Source organism: Trichophyton rubrum (genome assembly GCF_000151425.1).
Source record: "Trichophyton rubrum CBS 118892 genomic scaffold supercont2.4, whole genome shotgun sequence".
Taxonomy (NCBI): Eukaryota; Fungi; Ascomycota; class Eurotiomycetes; order Onygenales; family Arthrodermataceae; genus Trichophyton; species Trichophyton rubrum.
Genome location: NW_003456425.1, coordinates 386970 through 403541, shown reverse-complemented (window position 1 = coordinate 403541; position 16572 = coordinate 386970). Strand labels below are relative to the sequence as shown.

At 52.3% G+C, this 16572-nt stretch overlaps 4 protein-coding genes across 4 annotated transcripts; 3 read left to right on the top strand and 1 right to left on the bottom strand.

The window, feature by feature from the left end:
• Nucleotides 1–792: 792 nt before the first annotated feature.
• On the top strand, nucleotides 793–3669 carry TERG_04009 (uncharacterized protein; the record flags this gene model as incomplete). The annotated part of the gene is made up of 1 exon (XM_003234910.1): nucleotides 793–3669. The coding sequence occupies one exon, from the start codon at nucleotides 793–795 to the stop codon at nucleotides 3667–3669; it is 2877 nt and encodes a 958-aa protein (XP_003234958.1).
• Nucleotides 3670–4875: 1206 nt separating this feature from the next.
• Nucleotides 4876–6010, top strand: TERG_04008 (uncharacterized protein; the record flags this gene model as incomplete). Its single annotated transcript, XM_003234909.1, has 2 exons — nucleotides 4876–5082; nucleotides 5165–6010. The coding sequence occupies 2 exons, from the start codon at nucleotides 4876–4878 to the stop codon at nucleotides 6008–6010; spliced, it is 1053 nt and encodes a 350-aa protein (XP_003234957.1).
• An 824-nt stretch (nucleotides 6011–6834) lies between these two features.
• On the top strand, nucleotides 6835–11029 carry TERG_04007 (uncharacterized protein). Its single transcript, XM_003234908.2, has 3 exons — nucleotides 6835–7875; nucleotides 7941–8292; nucleotides 8351–11029. The coding sequence occupies exons 1-3, from the start codon at nucleotides 7053–7055 to the stop codon at nucleotides 10587–10589; spliced, it is 3414 nt and encodes a 1137-aa protein (XP_003234956.1). The 5' UTR covers nucleotides 6835–7052; the 3' UTR covers nucleotides 10590–11029.
• A 198-nt stretch (nucleotides 11030–11227) lies between these two features.
• On the bottom strand, nucleotides 11228–15257 carry TERG_04006 (uncharacterized protein; the record flags this gene model as incomplete). The annotated part of the gene is made up of 2 exons (XM_003234907.2): nucleotides 11228–12299; nucleotides 12353–15257. Coding segments are annotated over 2 exons (3661 nt in total), but the record flags the coding sequence as incomplete, so codon positions are not given.
• Between the last annotated feature and the right edge of the window lie 1315 nt (nucleotides 15258–16572).

Here is a 16572-nt window from a genome sequence, read left to right as displayed (position 1 = left end):
GAACAGGACACCGTCAGGACAGCGTATCAACCAAATACCGCGCTAAAAAACTCGCCAGCAGGACAGATTTGAACCGCACTAAGAGGAGTGATCTGGTTGCCCTGGGAGTCCCCGCCTTGTTTTGGTGCAATATAAAAATCTCTGCTCCCGCCCCCCTTTTCTCTTCTCCTTTCTTCTCCTTCCTCGACTCACAGTAGCATCAAGTCAACCACCATCCACAGTGTTCGCAGATAGCTTCGTAACTCTCTCAGTCACCATCTCCGTCATCTCTTCAGCCAGCATCTCGCTTGAACCTGTGAGCTCTTCTCTTGATCCTTTCGTTGCCAGCCAAAGACTCGTTTGTCGAATCTCCATCCTCCACCACCTACAAGCTCTCGCGAGCTTCGAGTTCGATAACGATCAGCGAAAGATCATCTCTCCGTCTTCGTTTTCAGGCTTGATAACCGCCAATTCTCTTCGTGAATCAGCCAACACCGTCACCATTCCGAAGACATTAACCTGAACGTCGACGTTCTCCTTCTCCAGTCTCACGGGATTCTCACCACCGTTCGAGACGAACCAAACCTCGCCAAAACAACATTCGCCGCTTGACGCTCGAATCCCTTCACCACACAGGGATTCTTGAGATCGCAGTCCTCAATTTTCGTCAGTTCGATCGCAGCTGTAGAGCTCGATCACTCGCGTCGCCTCGCTTCATTTCCAGAACAGTCACGTCAAAGGCTGGTTCTACCCTTCCACCGTCAACTCCTTAAGCGAACCGTCAATTTCACCAGCTTAAGCAAAGGGAAAGCAATGGCTCCTGTTCAGCAAAAGGACGCCAAAATGAGCGCCGGACAGAAGAAACAACTGTCCAATGGCAAACGCCCTGACATCATCGGGGATGCGAATGTTGCCGTTCCGCGTCTGACTCCGGAACAAAATGCCCAGGGTCAATCCGATTTGTACAAATCGAAGTGGGCGACCCCAGTAGATGAGTACCAGGCGGCCTGGGAAAACATACTGGCGGGTAAAGGGGGGCCGTCTGCCAGCCAAATCACACAGGCGGCAGTACCTGCAGCAACGTCGGGGGCCAAACGACAACCACCAACCTCGACAGACAAGCCCACTGCAGGGAAGCAGGAGTCGAAGGGCAAGCAAAGGGCCACCACCCAGCAACCTTCGACTTCCCCCCAGAAAATCGACCGGGCGGACGACGGCCACAACAAACCTTCTCAGAAGGGTTCGTCGGGCAAGACTCTCAGCGCCAATCCACCGAAACCCGCCAGCACCGACAAGAAAAACATGGCAGTAGGTGAAGGCCCTTCGGACAGCCGTCGTCCGCCGCCTGTTACGAGCCAACAGGCACAACCAGCCACCTCTCTTCCTCCGGCCAGCGAAAATGACAACGACAACGACGCCGGTTCCGATGCCGCCAAAAAGCGACGCCGTCGAGGAAGACGTGGCAAGGGGGGCAACAAAGACAAAGACAACGAGGCTGCCGCATCAGCCATTGCCCCCCAAACCGCCGGCCAAAGTACCTCCCAGCCAAGTCCAGCAAAGGGAAACGGCCCCAAAGAGTCTGCTGCTGGTGGTGCCGACAAGAAAACCAGCAAGCCATCGACAATCACAGCCAGTGCACCACCAAAGACGCCAGCAGCAGCACCTTCATCTGCTGGCGCAGCTAGAAAAGCAGCAGACTCGAAACTTGCACTGCCAGCGTTGGCTCTACCCCCTGCTCAGCCAAAACAACTGCAGCAGCCGCAGCAAAAGCAACAGCAATCGCAACCACAGAAGCTGCAGCAGCAGGGGGGAGTCAGAGGGAACGGACAACAAGCACCTCAACACCCAGGTGCTGCGACGGGCAGCTTGGCTACTCCACCACCACCACCACCACCACCATCCACCACGGTGGCCACCAATGCCGCCAGTAAGCCCAAGCCTGCCCCCGCCAATGTTCCCAGAGCCAACGAGACCACTGGCAATGACCGCAAGGTCGCCGGGACGCCAGCTACTCAACAGCGTCCCGCCGTGCAAGCTCCTCGCTTCGGTCCTTCAGCACCCGCTGGAGGCGCCGCGACCACCGGGGTCGCGGCCAGAAGTATGGCTGTGCAGAGACCCGCAACCGGGCCAGTCGGTTTTGCGGTGACTGCACAGAACTCACCCGTTCAGCTCGGTTGGTCACCGAACATGATGGGTGACTCCCGTGCCCGGAGGTCCGGGGTCATGCCCCGTCTCGCACCTGGTTGGGAAGGGTATCAGGACAGAATCAACGTGTCTGGAGCAATCCAAGACATTTACCTGTATGCTGGAGACAGGTTGGACGTTGAGAAGTTCAATGCCTACGTTGCAAGCCCCTGCCATTCGGTAGAAGCAAAGGTCAATTGTCTTAAGGACATTGTCGTTACCATGGACCGAGTCGTGTCGGAGAAGCATGCCTCGGCCATGTCCATCAAAGCGGAACGTGACGCCTTCCGCGACGACTACGACCGGGCAAAAGCGCAAGCCGACGAGTACGCTGAGAGGCTCGCGGCTGAGCAGCTGCAACGAGAGCAACTGGAGGAGCAGATCGTCAGCCTGCGCCATTCCGTGGCCGGTCTCCGCAAGGAGGTCGTTACAAAAGAGGGTCATCTTGACTCTGCCGAGGTGGAGATTCTCCGCCTCAAGGACGATCTTGCTGCAAACCACAGTTTGCTCGACAAGGCTGTCTCGAAACAGGCAGCTCAGGCTGCAGAGACAGCCTCCCACCAGGAACAGGTGGCTTCTCTCCACGGCGAGGTGGAGAAGCTATCTGGCGAGCTCAGCGGCCTCCGGGCCAAATTCACCCTTGCCGACTCAGAACGCAAGGCGTTGGCGGAGGAGATTGCCAAAAGCCCGTTGCAGAGCGAAAACGAGCATCTGCGGTCCCAACTTTCCGAAGTTCGGGACCAGCTCGACTCTGTGAACCAGATCCGAAATGATCTGGAGGCTGAGCGTGCAGCTCACATCTGCTGCCAGCCTGTGGAGAGTGGCAATCCAACCTCCGCAACGTTGAGCATGGAGTTGGAAGGGTGGGGGGTTGGACAGGACTCCCGCTCTCAGACAGACGAAGAGGATGGCAGACAACGACGATCCCGTCAACCATCCCCGCCAGCATCCAGTGCTTCTCTGTACGGTGGTGGCAACACTGTCTCTACGTCTACCCAGACGGACGAGGTGGAAGTCATTGAGACTTTCACACAGACTGAAGAAGCGGTCGTCTCTCAACTCGAGGCGTCTACCCAGACTGTCTGCACGGAGGTTGTTACAGCCTCCACCCAGACAGTCTCCGTAGAGGTCTCGACGAGCGAGTCTTCTGCCCAAACGGCCTTGACCGGTGATGTTCTATCCCCGGCCGAGGTGGAAGTCCGAGTTGCTGGCGTCTGTCAGAAGGCGCGAACAAAGGATGCTCAAGTGCAGACAGCCATGGTTGCCGAAGTCCCTCGAGGCAGAGTTGCGTCGCTGAGGTTTCTCCTCGCCCTGCTCTTGCTTGCCTGGGCGATGATCATGCTGTGGAGCAGATACAGCGAAATATCTGCTTGGGAGGCTGCCAACGACACGTCGCGTGCGACTGTTGCTGGTATTCGTTCCCAGCAGGTGTTTCCCTGGTCTCTCATGTCCGATAAGCTTAGCTACTCGGTCGTTCGGCACTTTGATAGAGTACTCCCAGGCTAAATGAACGGGGAGTCGGTCAGAGGCCATCGCTGTGCGTCAAAACCACACTGATGTTCTTCTCTTCTAGCAATGATCCTTACAGCCAGCCTGCGTTCTGTCCTGCCCCCGGGAGTCGATAGGCAGTGGAGGAAGTGGTCCATCAGCAGTTCCCGCCCATTTCGAAGGGCTTGGGTGTGTTTGATAGAATCCAGGTATCAATATGTTTTCCCTTCTCTCTCCTTTCTCTCTTCCGCGGATTTTACTGTAGGGCATCTTTCCCTCCTTCGGGACAGGGTAGATGCCCACGATACCATTATTGTCACCTTCTTATCCGCTCTCTCTCTCTCTCTCTTTCATCTCCTCTCCAATTGCACTTCCTGCCCTGCTGCTCCCCTTGCTGATGCTTAATATACGAATTTCTGGTGAGATGGAATGTAGCTGGTGCCGTGTTTGGGTGTTAACACGTCATCTTCCGCATGTCCATAGGATTGTTGACTCATGGTCTCTCTTCCAGCTGCTTTTTGACCCTTCTCTGCTTCTCCTTTCTCAGCTCTTGATATCCTCTCGTGCCTTTTGCTTCTCCTTTTGCTGCTATTTTTGATGACTTGACGTTGAAAAATGCACACGTGACTCCTGACATAAGCAACACGCGGCATTACGTCATTCCCTGTCTTTCTGTGTTTCTTTTTTTTTACGAAACTTACCCCTTTTTTACGCCGAAAATTACACGCCAGCAAAAGGTACGGAGTTCTTGATCCCTTTGCCCTTGACACTGCCACCTTCTGACTCTCCTTGCTGTTTCTGCTTGTGCTTATGTCGGGCGCTAACCCTGGTCTAGGCCTTTTACCTCCACCCTTCTCGCCTTCAGGCCGAATCCTGCCCTTACAATAATACTCTTGCTGCCGCGACGGCCTCTGTAAGTACCTTTTGCCGAGCCCTCGTAATAAGCTGTACAGGCTAACCCGATCTGTCCTAGCGCCGGGTCTCGTGTCTTGTTTCAACTTCCGCCTTTCTTCTTCCTTCTGACGTCGCCTTTTGAGCGAAGCGAGAGAGAGACAACATTCTCGACCAACCCTCGACTCGCTGTTGAACCGATTTACTGTTTTGACCACCTTTGAACTGCTTCTTGACACTCGTTTCTTTGCCTGATATATTGGCCCTTTTTCTCTCTTCTGTGTCCTTATTTTCCTTTTGTTATTCCCCTAATCTGCGTTAACTTCTTCCATCATGCTGGCGAAACTCCTCGCGACCTCCCTCCTGGCGCTCCAAGGCGCAGCCGCTTTCCTTATCGTGCCCGAGATTGACAGCCCTCATGCCACCAAGCAACAGGCTCCCGACGCCCACAACAAGCTGACCATATCCGCCAACTGCGCCAAATGCCCGTTCCCAGACCGTCTCGATGCCTCTGAGGTCTCTACCGTGGACAGCTACATGGTACGCTCGCCCGATCCTCTCTCTCTCGCTGCCTTGTGAATTTGCCTCTGGCGGCCGGACAAGCGCTAACTGTCTCCTGCAGCTCTTCGACCTCTCGACCGACGCAGGCAGGCTCTACATCAACAAAAAGGAAGTCTACCCCAATCCTGACACCTCCGTCGACCTCCAAACCAGCCTTATTCGCAAATCAGACGAGCAGTCCAGTCGAAACATCCCCACCGGCTATGTCTTCGAAGTCCTCCGAACCCCTGATTCTCCCAATGATCCAGATGGCCCTGAGCTCCTCTCCATCTATTTCACTCCCGTTCAGTTAAACGGTCTCCCAGCGGCAGCTGATACTCTCTACATTCCCGTCATCAAGACTACTAACGGCAACCTTGTCATCGTCAACTCTCGCATCGAAGCTACTCCTGCCGCTCATATCTCATCCCAGCGATGCGGCCGCAATGCTGAATGCTGGAAACGCCTTCTCCTGGCTAGACTCACCGCAACCATCCGCGCTGCTAAGATCCGCGCCATCCAGTTCGCTGCCAAACTCAAGTCTGCCTTCAAGGGCTGCCACGGAAAGAACAAGGCATCTGCCATTCACGGACAGGGCGACAACGAGCCATCTGGCCACGGCCCACACAGACACCAGCGTCCCACCTTCTCTCGTGCCTTTGCTCACGCTCTCCGCTTCGTCATCATCCCAGCCATCATCGGGCTGTGCCTCAGCTTGGTTGTCTGCTCTATCGGCTCTCTTGTTGGCCACTGCCTCGTTGCTCTCTGGAGATACACCCGCCGCCAACGCGCCTCTTCCCACCACAACATTGACTCTACCCAGGAAGACGGAGAAGCCTACGAAAAGGAAGGCCTCATCGCCCACGAGGACGACCATGAAGACGACAAGCTCCACGGCCAGATCAGATTGCAATCAGACAAGGCTTAAATCAGGGCCTCTCAATCTCATTATCACCCACCAACACCATCACTTCTCTCATAATTGTTCTCGGAGTGGAATCGCATGACTACAACTGCTAGTGTTTTCCTTATATTCTGTTATCATATATCCCTACAACTGGAAGAAACGATGTCATATCCTGTTACCATAGCCTTGCAACCCAAGGACATCGTTTGCTGCTCTGTCTCGCTCTCTCATTTCCTACTTGTCCTGGCCTTTCCTTTATTTTCTTATGTCTCCTTTCCCTCTGCTCAGATGTTCAGCTTAGTTCAGCTCAGGTTTCTTCTCTCCTTCAGGGTCTCGCATAGTCACAGTTTTAAATCACAAGTCCGTCCTTTTTTTCATTGTCCCGCTTTCTACTTCGTACAACTTTGACCGGCCGTAGACATGCCCCGTAACTAGCTATCAAAAAAGAAAGCTCCCTGATCGTCACTGCGCCGTGCGCCTTTCGTATCACTCCACAGCCCACCTTTTTTCTTGCGCTCAGCCGCGTGTCAGAGCAGCTTCGCATGTTGGATCGATCCATAGCTAGGTACCTAACCTGTTAATCGGCCGTGGAAGATTGTTGTGCCGGCTCGGTGGTGATCCCTGAGGGGGTCCTTTTGGTTCCAGCTTGTATCACGATATCGCCAGGTACGAGAACCACCCACGCCAGCAAGAAGTTCTCAGCCAGCGACTCGATCCTCCGAGCCAGAGGAGATGTCTGCCTGAAGCCCGTCGAAACTGATGCGCCCTGGATGCCTCTCCTCGGTGGCCTGTCTCCTTTCTCACTATCGCTTCTGCTAGCCTTGTCGCCGGCCCCCTTTTGTTTGGGATCGGCGCAGCGTCTCCAGGCAAGTTCCAAAAAAGTTACCATACGAGCTACATACCTTCTGCAGCCCCCAATAATAACGAACTACCTCCCGCAGCACCAGGACTCCTTGCAAGACGAGAACGAAACAAAATAAAAGCTAGCCGACGGAGACAGTCGATCGCCTCGATTCCATAATATTACAGCTCAGATGCAAGTTGCCAGGCCGATTCTGCAGCTATGTTCCAGATCTCGTCGCTTGTCCAGAAGGCTCAGTCGCTCGTAGACCCGTCGAACTTCGGCTTCCCTACGCCCGCCGCCTCTGATCGCAATCCGTCCAAGGCTGCTCTCTTCCGCCAGCAGTTCCGGCTGCCTGACTCCCAGAATCCGCTGCAGGAGATATCTGCCGAGCTTGTCCTGCCGCTGCCGTACTCTTCCTCGAGCTCTACCCATGGCGAACGAGCCAAGGACGCCGGCCGTTCTGGCAACCGGTACATAGGCAACCTGCATCTCAGCGAGCGCTTCATATGCTTCTCTACGCAGCCGACGAGCTTCCTGCAGTCCTCCAGCTTCTCCGCCTCGTCTGCGTTTACGGGACAGACGCATGGGACGGGCCCGTCCGGCAACGGCTTCACATTACCCCTCTGTGCGATCCGTCGGGTCGAGAGGCTGAATAGCCACGGCCACATCTTCTCGCTGTCCATCACCACTTGGAATGGAGCTCTGAGCAAAGGAACCCCGGCCAAAGACACGCCTACGCCGGTGCAGAAGTTTACAATCCATCTCGACGGCTCGCGTCAGGCCTGTGAGCGGTTCTGTGATGGACTGAAACGAGGGCTGAGGGACGGAATGAAGGATGTCGAGGGGCTCAGACAGGTTGTGGCTGGGTGCCACTCGGAATATATGCTGTCTGGCTCTCGGACGGTGAAGAAGGAAGGTGTAGAGGTTGAGACGACCAGGGAACCGCCGGATACCGGCTTGGGTCTGGTCTTTAGATACCCGGGTGATGCCAGGAAACTGAGAGATCGGAGTAAGATGCGGCTATGGGGGGAGTATATGAGAGGTATGTTGTTGTTTCCAGGAGTATAAACGTTATATTCTTCGGCCGCTTACTGATGGACTCTGTAGAAAACGGACGCAATGCTACAATGATAAGGCAGCCTACGTTCCATAAGCTCATCCGAGTTGGCCTTCCAAACCGCCTACGAGGAGAGTTATGGGAGATCTGCTCTGGCTCGTTCTATTCACGGTTACGAGCTCCAAACTTATATGAGGAAACCCTGGCCAAGTTCTCTGGCCGTGAGTCCCTTGCAATTGACGAGATTGAGAAGGATCTCAACCGTTCTCTTCCGGAGTACCCTGGGTTCCAGAGCGAAGAAGGCATCAACAGGTTAAGAAGGGTTTTGACAGCATATAGCTGGATAAACGAAGAGATAGGATACTGTCAAGCAATGAACATCGTTGTTGCTGCCCTATTAATGTGAGTTTGTCATCTTTCTACTCCCTCTGTTGCTGATTCTAACCTAGTTATGCAATAGTTATACATCCGAAGCACAAGCATTTTTCCTCCTATCCGTGCTGTGTGACCGGCTATTGCCTGGCTACTATTCCACAACTATGTATGGGACATTGCTTGATCAAAAGGTGTTCGAATCCCTCGTGGAAAAGACCATGCCCATTCTATGGGACCATTTAGTCAAGTCCGATGTTCAGCTATCCGTCGTCTCCCTTCCTTGGTTCCTCTCACTATACATCAATTCCATGCCTCTTGTATTTGCATTCAGGGTCCTTGATGTCTTTTTCTTGGAGGGGCCAAAAGTACTCTTCCAAGTTGGGTTGGCAATCCTTCGAATTAACGGAGAAGAGCTGCTCGATGTCACCGATGATGGAACCTTCATCTCCATCCTCAAATCTTACTTCTCTAGACTCGACGAGTCTGCCCATCCTAGATCAGACAATCCAAAGCTGCGTGCCATCACTCGCTTCCAGGAGCTCATGGTCGTGGCCTTTAAGGAATTCTCCGGAATAACACATAGCACCATTGTGGAGGAACGAGCTCAGCATAAAGATGCAGTCTTGAGCAATATTGAGAATTTTGCCAAGAGGACTTCTATTAGAAATCTCGGACCGGAGAGCAAGAAGCTCAGCCTCGACGATCTGGGTGCCACGTATGACCGTTTCTACGACGTTCTTTACGATCGTCAACAAAAGATAAAGGCGCAAGAAGAAGAAGAGAGGCGCCGCAATAAAGCCGGAAGCAAGAACCCGGCACGATACTCAGCTATCCTTCCCAAAGTTGAAGCTCAAGTAAGCCGTGTGGGCCTCGGACCCAGCCCATCGCTTATGGATTATGATGGCTTTAGACAGTTTCTTGCAGCCACCGCCAAATGGGCCACCAGTGACTCTCCCCCACGCAAGGATTCCGCTTCTGATCGAAATGCCAGTATAAGAAGCCGAAATAAGTCTTCAGACAGGTCAAAATACCCTGCTCCTGCTGACCATGATTTCTTAAAACGGCTGTTCCGTAAATGGGATGTTGATGGCAATGGCGGTCTCAGCTTACAGAACGTTGTTAATGGCCTGGCTCAAATAAAGGGCGGCAGAGATATAATGAACACAATAAACTACTTTTTTGACCTATATGATGATGACGGTACTGGCCAGGTTGACCGAGAGGGCATATTACGCATGTCAGAAGCCCTCCTTTTCCTTTCCAGAAGGGGGTTCGAAGGCCTGATCAACATCCGAACCAATGGAGAGAGTGATCGGTTATCAACATCAACACAAGAAGGAGACTTACGAGGTCGGCCTAAGCTTAGTGCTGATGAGAAGTTTCTCAGCAGTGTCAGCGACTTTATCCAACATTGCTTTGAATACGCCGACCCCAGCCATCCACAAAACCAAGAACATACAGAAATGGAGTCCAAACTTGGTGCCTTCAGCATTGGTGACGATGAGGATGACGAAGAAGATAACGAGTCCCATCCAACCCCTGAATCAGACTCAACCCTGAAAGAAAAATCATTAGAACCTACAAGCGAGGAAGCCCCAACCGCTCCCCTATCTCCCACTACCAAAGAAGCCTCAGAAGCAGCAAACGCAGCTCTTGACCCGGCTCACCCCTTACACATCACACTCCCGACCTTCCGCATGGTCATCCTCGCAGATGAACTCCTTGAACAATTCTTTGAAAGCTATTTCCCTGAATCATTCCACCTCTCTGACCGCCCATCTCACGAAACAAGTGCCATCCAGCGCTCTACATCCCTTTCTTCCAATCTCACCACCTTTACCAATCTTGGCTATAACCGTTCCTCTGGCACAGCCACTGCTCCATCCGGCGCCACCCTTGCCGGCGCATCAGGTGGCATAGTTCCACCAGGCCATAAGGGCCTCAGGGGCGTTCTGGATAATATCGTCTCAGACGGCATGCGCATGGCTGCAGAAGTCCGCAAGAAGATGGAAGAAGCCCAGCGTGAAATGGAACGGAACGCTCTCGGCAGTAGAGCAGACGAAGAGGATGACGACGACGATGACGATGCAGCTTACTATGAGCGAAGGAACGCTGATACGTCTAAGCTCCGTGCTCCATCTATCCGTGAAGGAGATCGCGATTTACTTGAAGGAGCTGAAGTGGCTAGTATACGCGAACGAGAGGGACCAGAGACCGAAGGAAGCGCTGCAAATCCTTCCAAGACAACGCTGTCGCCGTCACCTGGCTCCCTTGTTCGACGGCCTTCAGATTGCAGTGTTGATAAGGTCGAGTTCGAGTCATAGCAGGTTGTTGCTTCTGGGTTAATGAAACTTACATAAATTAATTGATGAATGATAGCTTTTTGGCATGACCATGTCGGGATTAGTGAATGGCTGGCGCATCTTGTAATTATTATCTTCCAAGATGGAATTGTGATATATCTAACTCTCCAACTACCAGTTATACATCTTTTCTTATTTTATTCATTACGTTCTCGGCTGATTTGTCCTTGTTTGGAGGGTTCCTAATATTATCAAGTCGGTCTTAAACCATCGACATTTTACTTGTAGACATGCCCTCAATGGTTTCCAGGAAATATTCATATATCATTGATCTTAAGCTCAAACGGCAAATGTCCAGTGACCATTGTATCATGTTAGTAGGAATAGTGCGGATTGAAGAAGGGTAATTAACGGGGGAATCTGTTCGAAGCGGCATACAAGTTTAAATGTATCTTAAATTGAAGAAACGAGCAGAGTAAAAGTAGAAAGTAGAAAGCCAAAGGGGGGAAGCAGGATATTTAAACAAAAGAACATATCCATGCAAAAAGCATAAACAGAAAAAAAAAGAAAAAAAAAAAAAATTCGACAAGAAAGCCAAACACAGGCTATAATAATAATAGTTAAGGCTGATAAGTATCATCCGTAATATTTTTTTTTTTAAAAAAATTAAGCCTTGCAATCAACCAGGCCAACCAACCCCTGAAGGTGAAAACAAGAGTCTAGGATCATGAGGTCGTGATTTTGCAGTCATATAATGGCATATCCAGGAGGGCGTTGGTTGAGATGGTGAAACGAACATATGGAGTAGCCAGCAAGAAAGGAAAAGCCCAAAATGGAATAAATCGACAGAGAAATTGCAGGTAAAGGGGGCCATAGGTTGTGAGAGTAGACCTATGTAAGAAGGTAGATGTTTGATATGCATGGAAGGGACGCAGCGCAAAAGGTTTCCGAACGGGAGATAGATCGGAATGAAAATTAATCTTTCTGTCCCTCGTTTTCTAGAAGTTCCAGTACGATCTGGCTTCTTTCACGTTCAGGATGCTGCATGCAGATCTTGACTGTGCGGGAAATAGTGCCAAATCCAGTGGAGATTCCGAGACCATTGCGTCCCGAACCAGTGGGTGTGGAAGCTGCTTCGTTGAAATTTGAACCACCTACCGCGTTGGTATGTTGGTCGATTCCACTGTTGCCATTACCGCCATCGTCTAAGAGCGTGACGTTTCGGCCGGCAATGACTTGTCGAAGACGGCCGTTCAATGCGTTGCGGACTTCGACGAAGTCTTCGTTGAAGAGGAGTAGGAACTTCCCACATAGACAGGCCGCATGAGCAATGCCGACGAACTCCATGACCACGCTGCGGCTGACGTCTCCATGCTTATTGACGTATACAGCGCATTCCTGGAAAGCAACGAGGAACTCACTATCGCTGAGACGGAACATGCCAAGGGGACGGAGATCTTTTACTCTGTTGGCGATGCTGGTGAGGTGGGATTGGACGTCGGCTTGTTCAGACTTCAGGTTAGGGACAGACCAGGGCTGTTTTTTGTCTAGGGTAAGGACTTCCACGCCTCTCGATGTAGCGATAGCAAGAGACGTATGGAATAGGTTGATTCCATAACTCTCAGCGGGAATATAGAATTCATCATACTCGCGGAAGAACTCGGTTTGGCCTCGTCGGGACAGGAAGCGAGAACGGCTTGATGACGATTTTTGAAGAACAGGCTCCAATACCTACGGCCGTTAGTGAGTGTGCATTGGGGAAATAGTCATTTATGCGAACATACCTTGAAAGTGGAGGAAATGCCGTCTCTCTTCTTGTAGAATACCAATGCCCTGTCCTTCATGCGTCCCGCGGCAAAGAAGCCTACCTCTCGGTTCCCAGACAGCTTTTGCGGTGCGCGTCGTTGCGAGTCAGGCTGCACAGTGCCATTGACGGGACAAATTGAGTCCAAATGATACCCGATCAAGGACTTGTCGGAAATCAAGAGGAAGAGATTGAATTCCTCAAACACAGCAACCTGGGTGACACGCAACATCGAAATCCCCTTTGTCCATCCTCGAGGATCGTCATACGCAGAGATATATACGCCATAGTCTGTACCGATGGCACACATCATTTTCCCTGGAGGCTGCTGGAATACAGTCGCACAATTGACGGCCGCTCTGCAGACGGGTAACGGTCGAGACAGGTTTCGTTCATACTTCTTCTCAACTTCTCTGATGGCTCTGTCAAGAGGGGTTCCCTTGATAACAGCACTCTTGGGAGGAACAGCTTGGTCCGAGTAAGCGAAGGCTGAGTCTGATAGGACACGCAGTCTGAATGGTTCTGCGTTCTGAGCATAGAGGGCAGCAGCGTGTTTGGTTTTTGCTTCGTAGATCTTCTCACACCATTCCTGTCGTGACTGGGCCGTTGGGGCGTACAAAACGTAAACATCGCGTTTTCCGAGATGCTTGATTCTGAAGGGATAGAGGATCTTCTCGTCTCGGGAGTTTTCCAGGACGGTGGTGGTTACTGATCTGCCGGCTGCACCTGGGGTGGGAGAAGTTATTTGCGGTGCGGTTGCAGCGTGGGCCAGACCGGTTGGTGCCCCAGTCCGTGGATTAGCAGGAGCAATACCCTTTACTGCCGACCTGACTACCGGATCATCATTGGTGCTGACCAGGGTGAGAAGGTCCATGGGAATGGGCAGCTTAGAGACATCAAACATCTCATGCTTTATGCCAGCGGCATCTCTGTGGATAACTATCTTAGCCAGGACAAGGTAGTGGTCGAAGAGAATGGCTCGGATATCGACCCAGTTGAACCTCTTTGTCCTTGGCCGCTGCAAGTCTCCTTGATATATGATTTCGCGCCCAAGATGTTCCAGGTTGAGCTCGACGATGGACTTCATCTCCGGCCTCAGCTGCAGCTTTGCGCCTAGCTCCTTAAGGTCCATCTTCTTAGTCATTTCTCCAACTTTGTTGTCACAGTCCAGGGCAACAAGCTTGATCTCCTCAATAGCCTGTAGCAGATTAGATTTCTCTTCTGAATCTTTTTCCATGTTCTTATAGACGGTGTTGAGAAGCAGTGTATAACGCTGGATACGTGTGATAGGGGCCTTCAAGTACGTGTCCCAACTTAATCTGTTGGATAATCTGTTCTCACGAGCCTGGTTCAAGAAAGAGCGGAAGAGCATGTTCGATTCAGCTTCCCGGCGTACAAGGTAGTTGGCGTTGGGGAATGTTGCCGCATATTCAATGTAGGCTGCTTTGGCCTTTCGAATCCACTCTCGAAAAATGTCACTGAAGCCAACAATGAAGGAGCCCTGCTCTTTTTGCCTGTACTTCAGCTGAGCCAGTAGGTATTCTTCATTCACCCTCTTCACCGCATCAACTTTTCCAAACACGTCCCTGAGGAATCTATCGAGACGCTTGGGATTGATAACGGATGGCTGTGCAGTAGCAAGGGTATCTCTATAGAGTGTCCGCAGAACATCGAGCTGCGCAATATATGAATCTTCAGTGGTGACGATTTCGTGAAGGTTATTTTGGCGGTCGATCTCCTTTTTAGAGTGGTTTGAGAAGACTTCCTTGCCAATTTTGTAGAAGGTGGCCCAATCTTCAGCCTTTTTCTGCGCTTCCACCATTTTTAAGTTGATCTTCTTCAATGTCCTCATGCAGTGATGGGAGTAACATCGTCCGAAGATGTCGTATTCTTGGTTATGTAAACGGGAGGAATAGCATCCCTGGCCGGTGATCTGCCACAGGACACCAGACAATGTCCCTGGCCCGAATTTCACCCATTCCTCGTCTTTGATCAGTGCTCCTGCTGCAAACATGCTCTTGACGACTCTGTCACTGAGAGTCTCGGCGTCGGCAGTGTTCATCGTGGGCACTTTATGTGTGAGTAAAGCAACAATTGCGTCGACAATCGAATGTTCCTTTAGATCTGCCTCGTCTTCAGCTAGATCTCTTATCCAAGCCACAATGGCACTGATTGCCCATGGCTCCGTGCACTTGCGGAACTGTTCACTGGACAGTTTACCTGGGTGGAACTTCTTCCGCTTTCCCGCCGGTAGAACCGGGAGGTCAAGGGTGACTGATGGGGTTGACAGGGAGGAGTCATAGGCAGCTTGTTTAGACTTAACCCTGTCAGCATCTGTCTTGGAGCGAATGATTGCATCTGCGGACTTATGCGTGTTTGTATGGTCTGATAATGACGTTGAGCGAGGCACGGCAGAAGTAGAGTTGGAATAGGAATATGTGTCCGGAGAAGTCGGATAGGGTGGCATATGGTAGTGGTCTAGTGGTATTTGGCCAGTATGCTCGCTGGAGCGATATGTGCCTGCGGGCATGAGGTGAGGAAGAAGGTTTTGCGTGGTAACCGGGACGGGTGGGGGCGGTAGAGGTCTAGAGCTCATTCCAGGGTGAAAGAACAGGTCTTGAGGTTCCCCTTCTCCGGGAAGGTCGCTAAGGGAGCTTGTGGCGGACGACGGTCGTCTGAGAGCCGCTTCGTCCCCGTTTTCAAAGCTCATGCGACGATAAGCCGAAGGTTCTGAGAGTCCGCCGGTTCCGACGGTGTCTACTCTGGCAGTGGGCTCGATCCCTGGGAAGGGATGTATGGAGTCCTGGTTGATGCTTGGATAGTCATATTGATTGGGGGTGCTCCCTCTACCGTCCGGCTGGGAGCTTGCTCTCACCCCGTGCATCAAAGCATCTTCTCCATAGTGCATGTCGGCGCTGTATCCGCCACCATAGAGGCCAATGTCGTGGAGAGCAAAGTCACTGTCGCTGCTGGACTCTCCATGATGCTGCTGGTTTTGGGGAGGAGGAGGAGGTGGTGGTTCCTGATGCTGGTAACCGAACGAGCTCGTGGTAGATGTATGCGTATTCCGCCTTGCACGCATGGCGGCCTCTTCCTCATCAGCTACTCGCAGAGCTTCCAGCCCAGCAGCAACTTCTGCATCACTGTCGTCACTGTAAGCATTGTAATTGACGTACTGGCCGGTCCCAGTAGAGCTGATATTGCCTCCATTGGTATGAGTCTGTACTTCATCTGGCAAGAGCTGTACACCGGGTGAAACAGCTGAAGTCGGATAAGCACCATTATCTGATTCCTGGATCGGAGGCTGTTGTGGAAGCGGTCGTCTCGCCCGTGAACTGTGTCGGCGAGTGGTATCCGGTCTCCCTTCCATGACTGCAGCTTCTACCTGTTTGATAATGTCATCGTAGCTCGGCTCTACCTGTTCACGGCTATTTCGTCCTTCAGACTCAGTCGGCGGACCAGGAAGCGGCCGTGCCTGTGGATGACGGGTGAGTGTATCCGTACGCCTCGGGGAAGTAGACTGGGGGTTTTGATGAGCTGGAGGAGGCGGAGGTGGGGGGCTTGCTGGATAGGAGACATGTCTGGTAGCAGTCCTGTACCCTGCATCATGATGAACCGAGCTATGGGCGAGCGGATTTGGCATGTACTGGTAATCCGAAGTTTGCGCCGGAGGTTTGGCGGAAGAGTATCTCCGGATACGGTCGTTTGTGGCCTCGGTGCCATAGCTAACCGTCGACTGGGAGTGATTCGAGGGAGGATAGTTATAGGACGAGTATGAAGAAGGGTGCGCAGAAACAGGAGTGGCAGCAACACTCTGGGATGGCATTGGAGGGTATGTTGGGTGGTGGTGAGCTGTGTTGTTGCCGTATGGGAGAGAATAGTCATTGTAAGTGTCCAGCGGGCGAGCCGACATGGGACCCGGCGAAGTAGGCACAGCATGAGACGGAGGGAAGAAGGATGGCGAGGTAGAAGGATACGAGGTCTGCACTGGGGTTCCTGTAGACCAATTTCCAGCGGGAGACGACTGGAATGAACCCACCGAGGGCGAGGACTGGTACGCAGCGGGATTGTAGGGCTGGTGATGCGGCGGCTGGCTGGAGAACTGCGAGAAGACCTGTGGATTGTAGCCAGCCTGCTGCGGCGTGGGAGGAGGCTGCTGCTGCTGCGAAAATTGCTGGGGATTGTATGACGGCGGCTGCT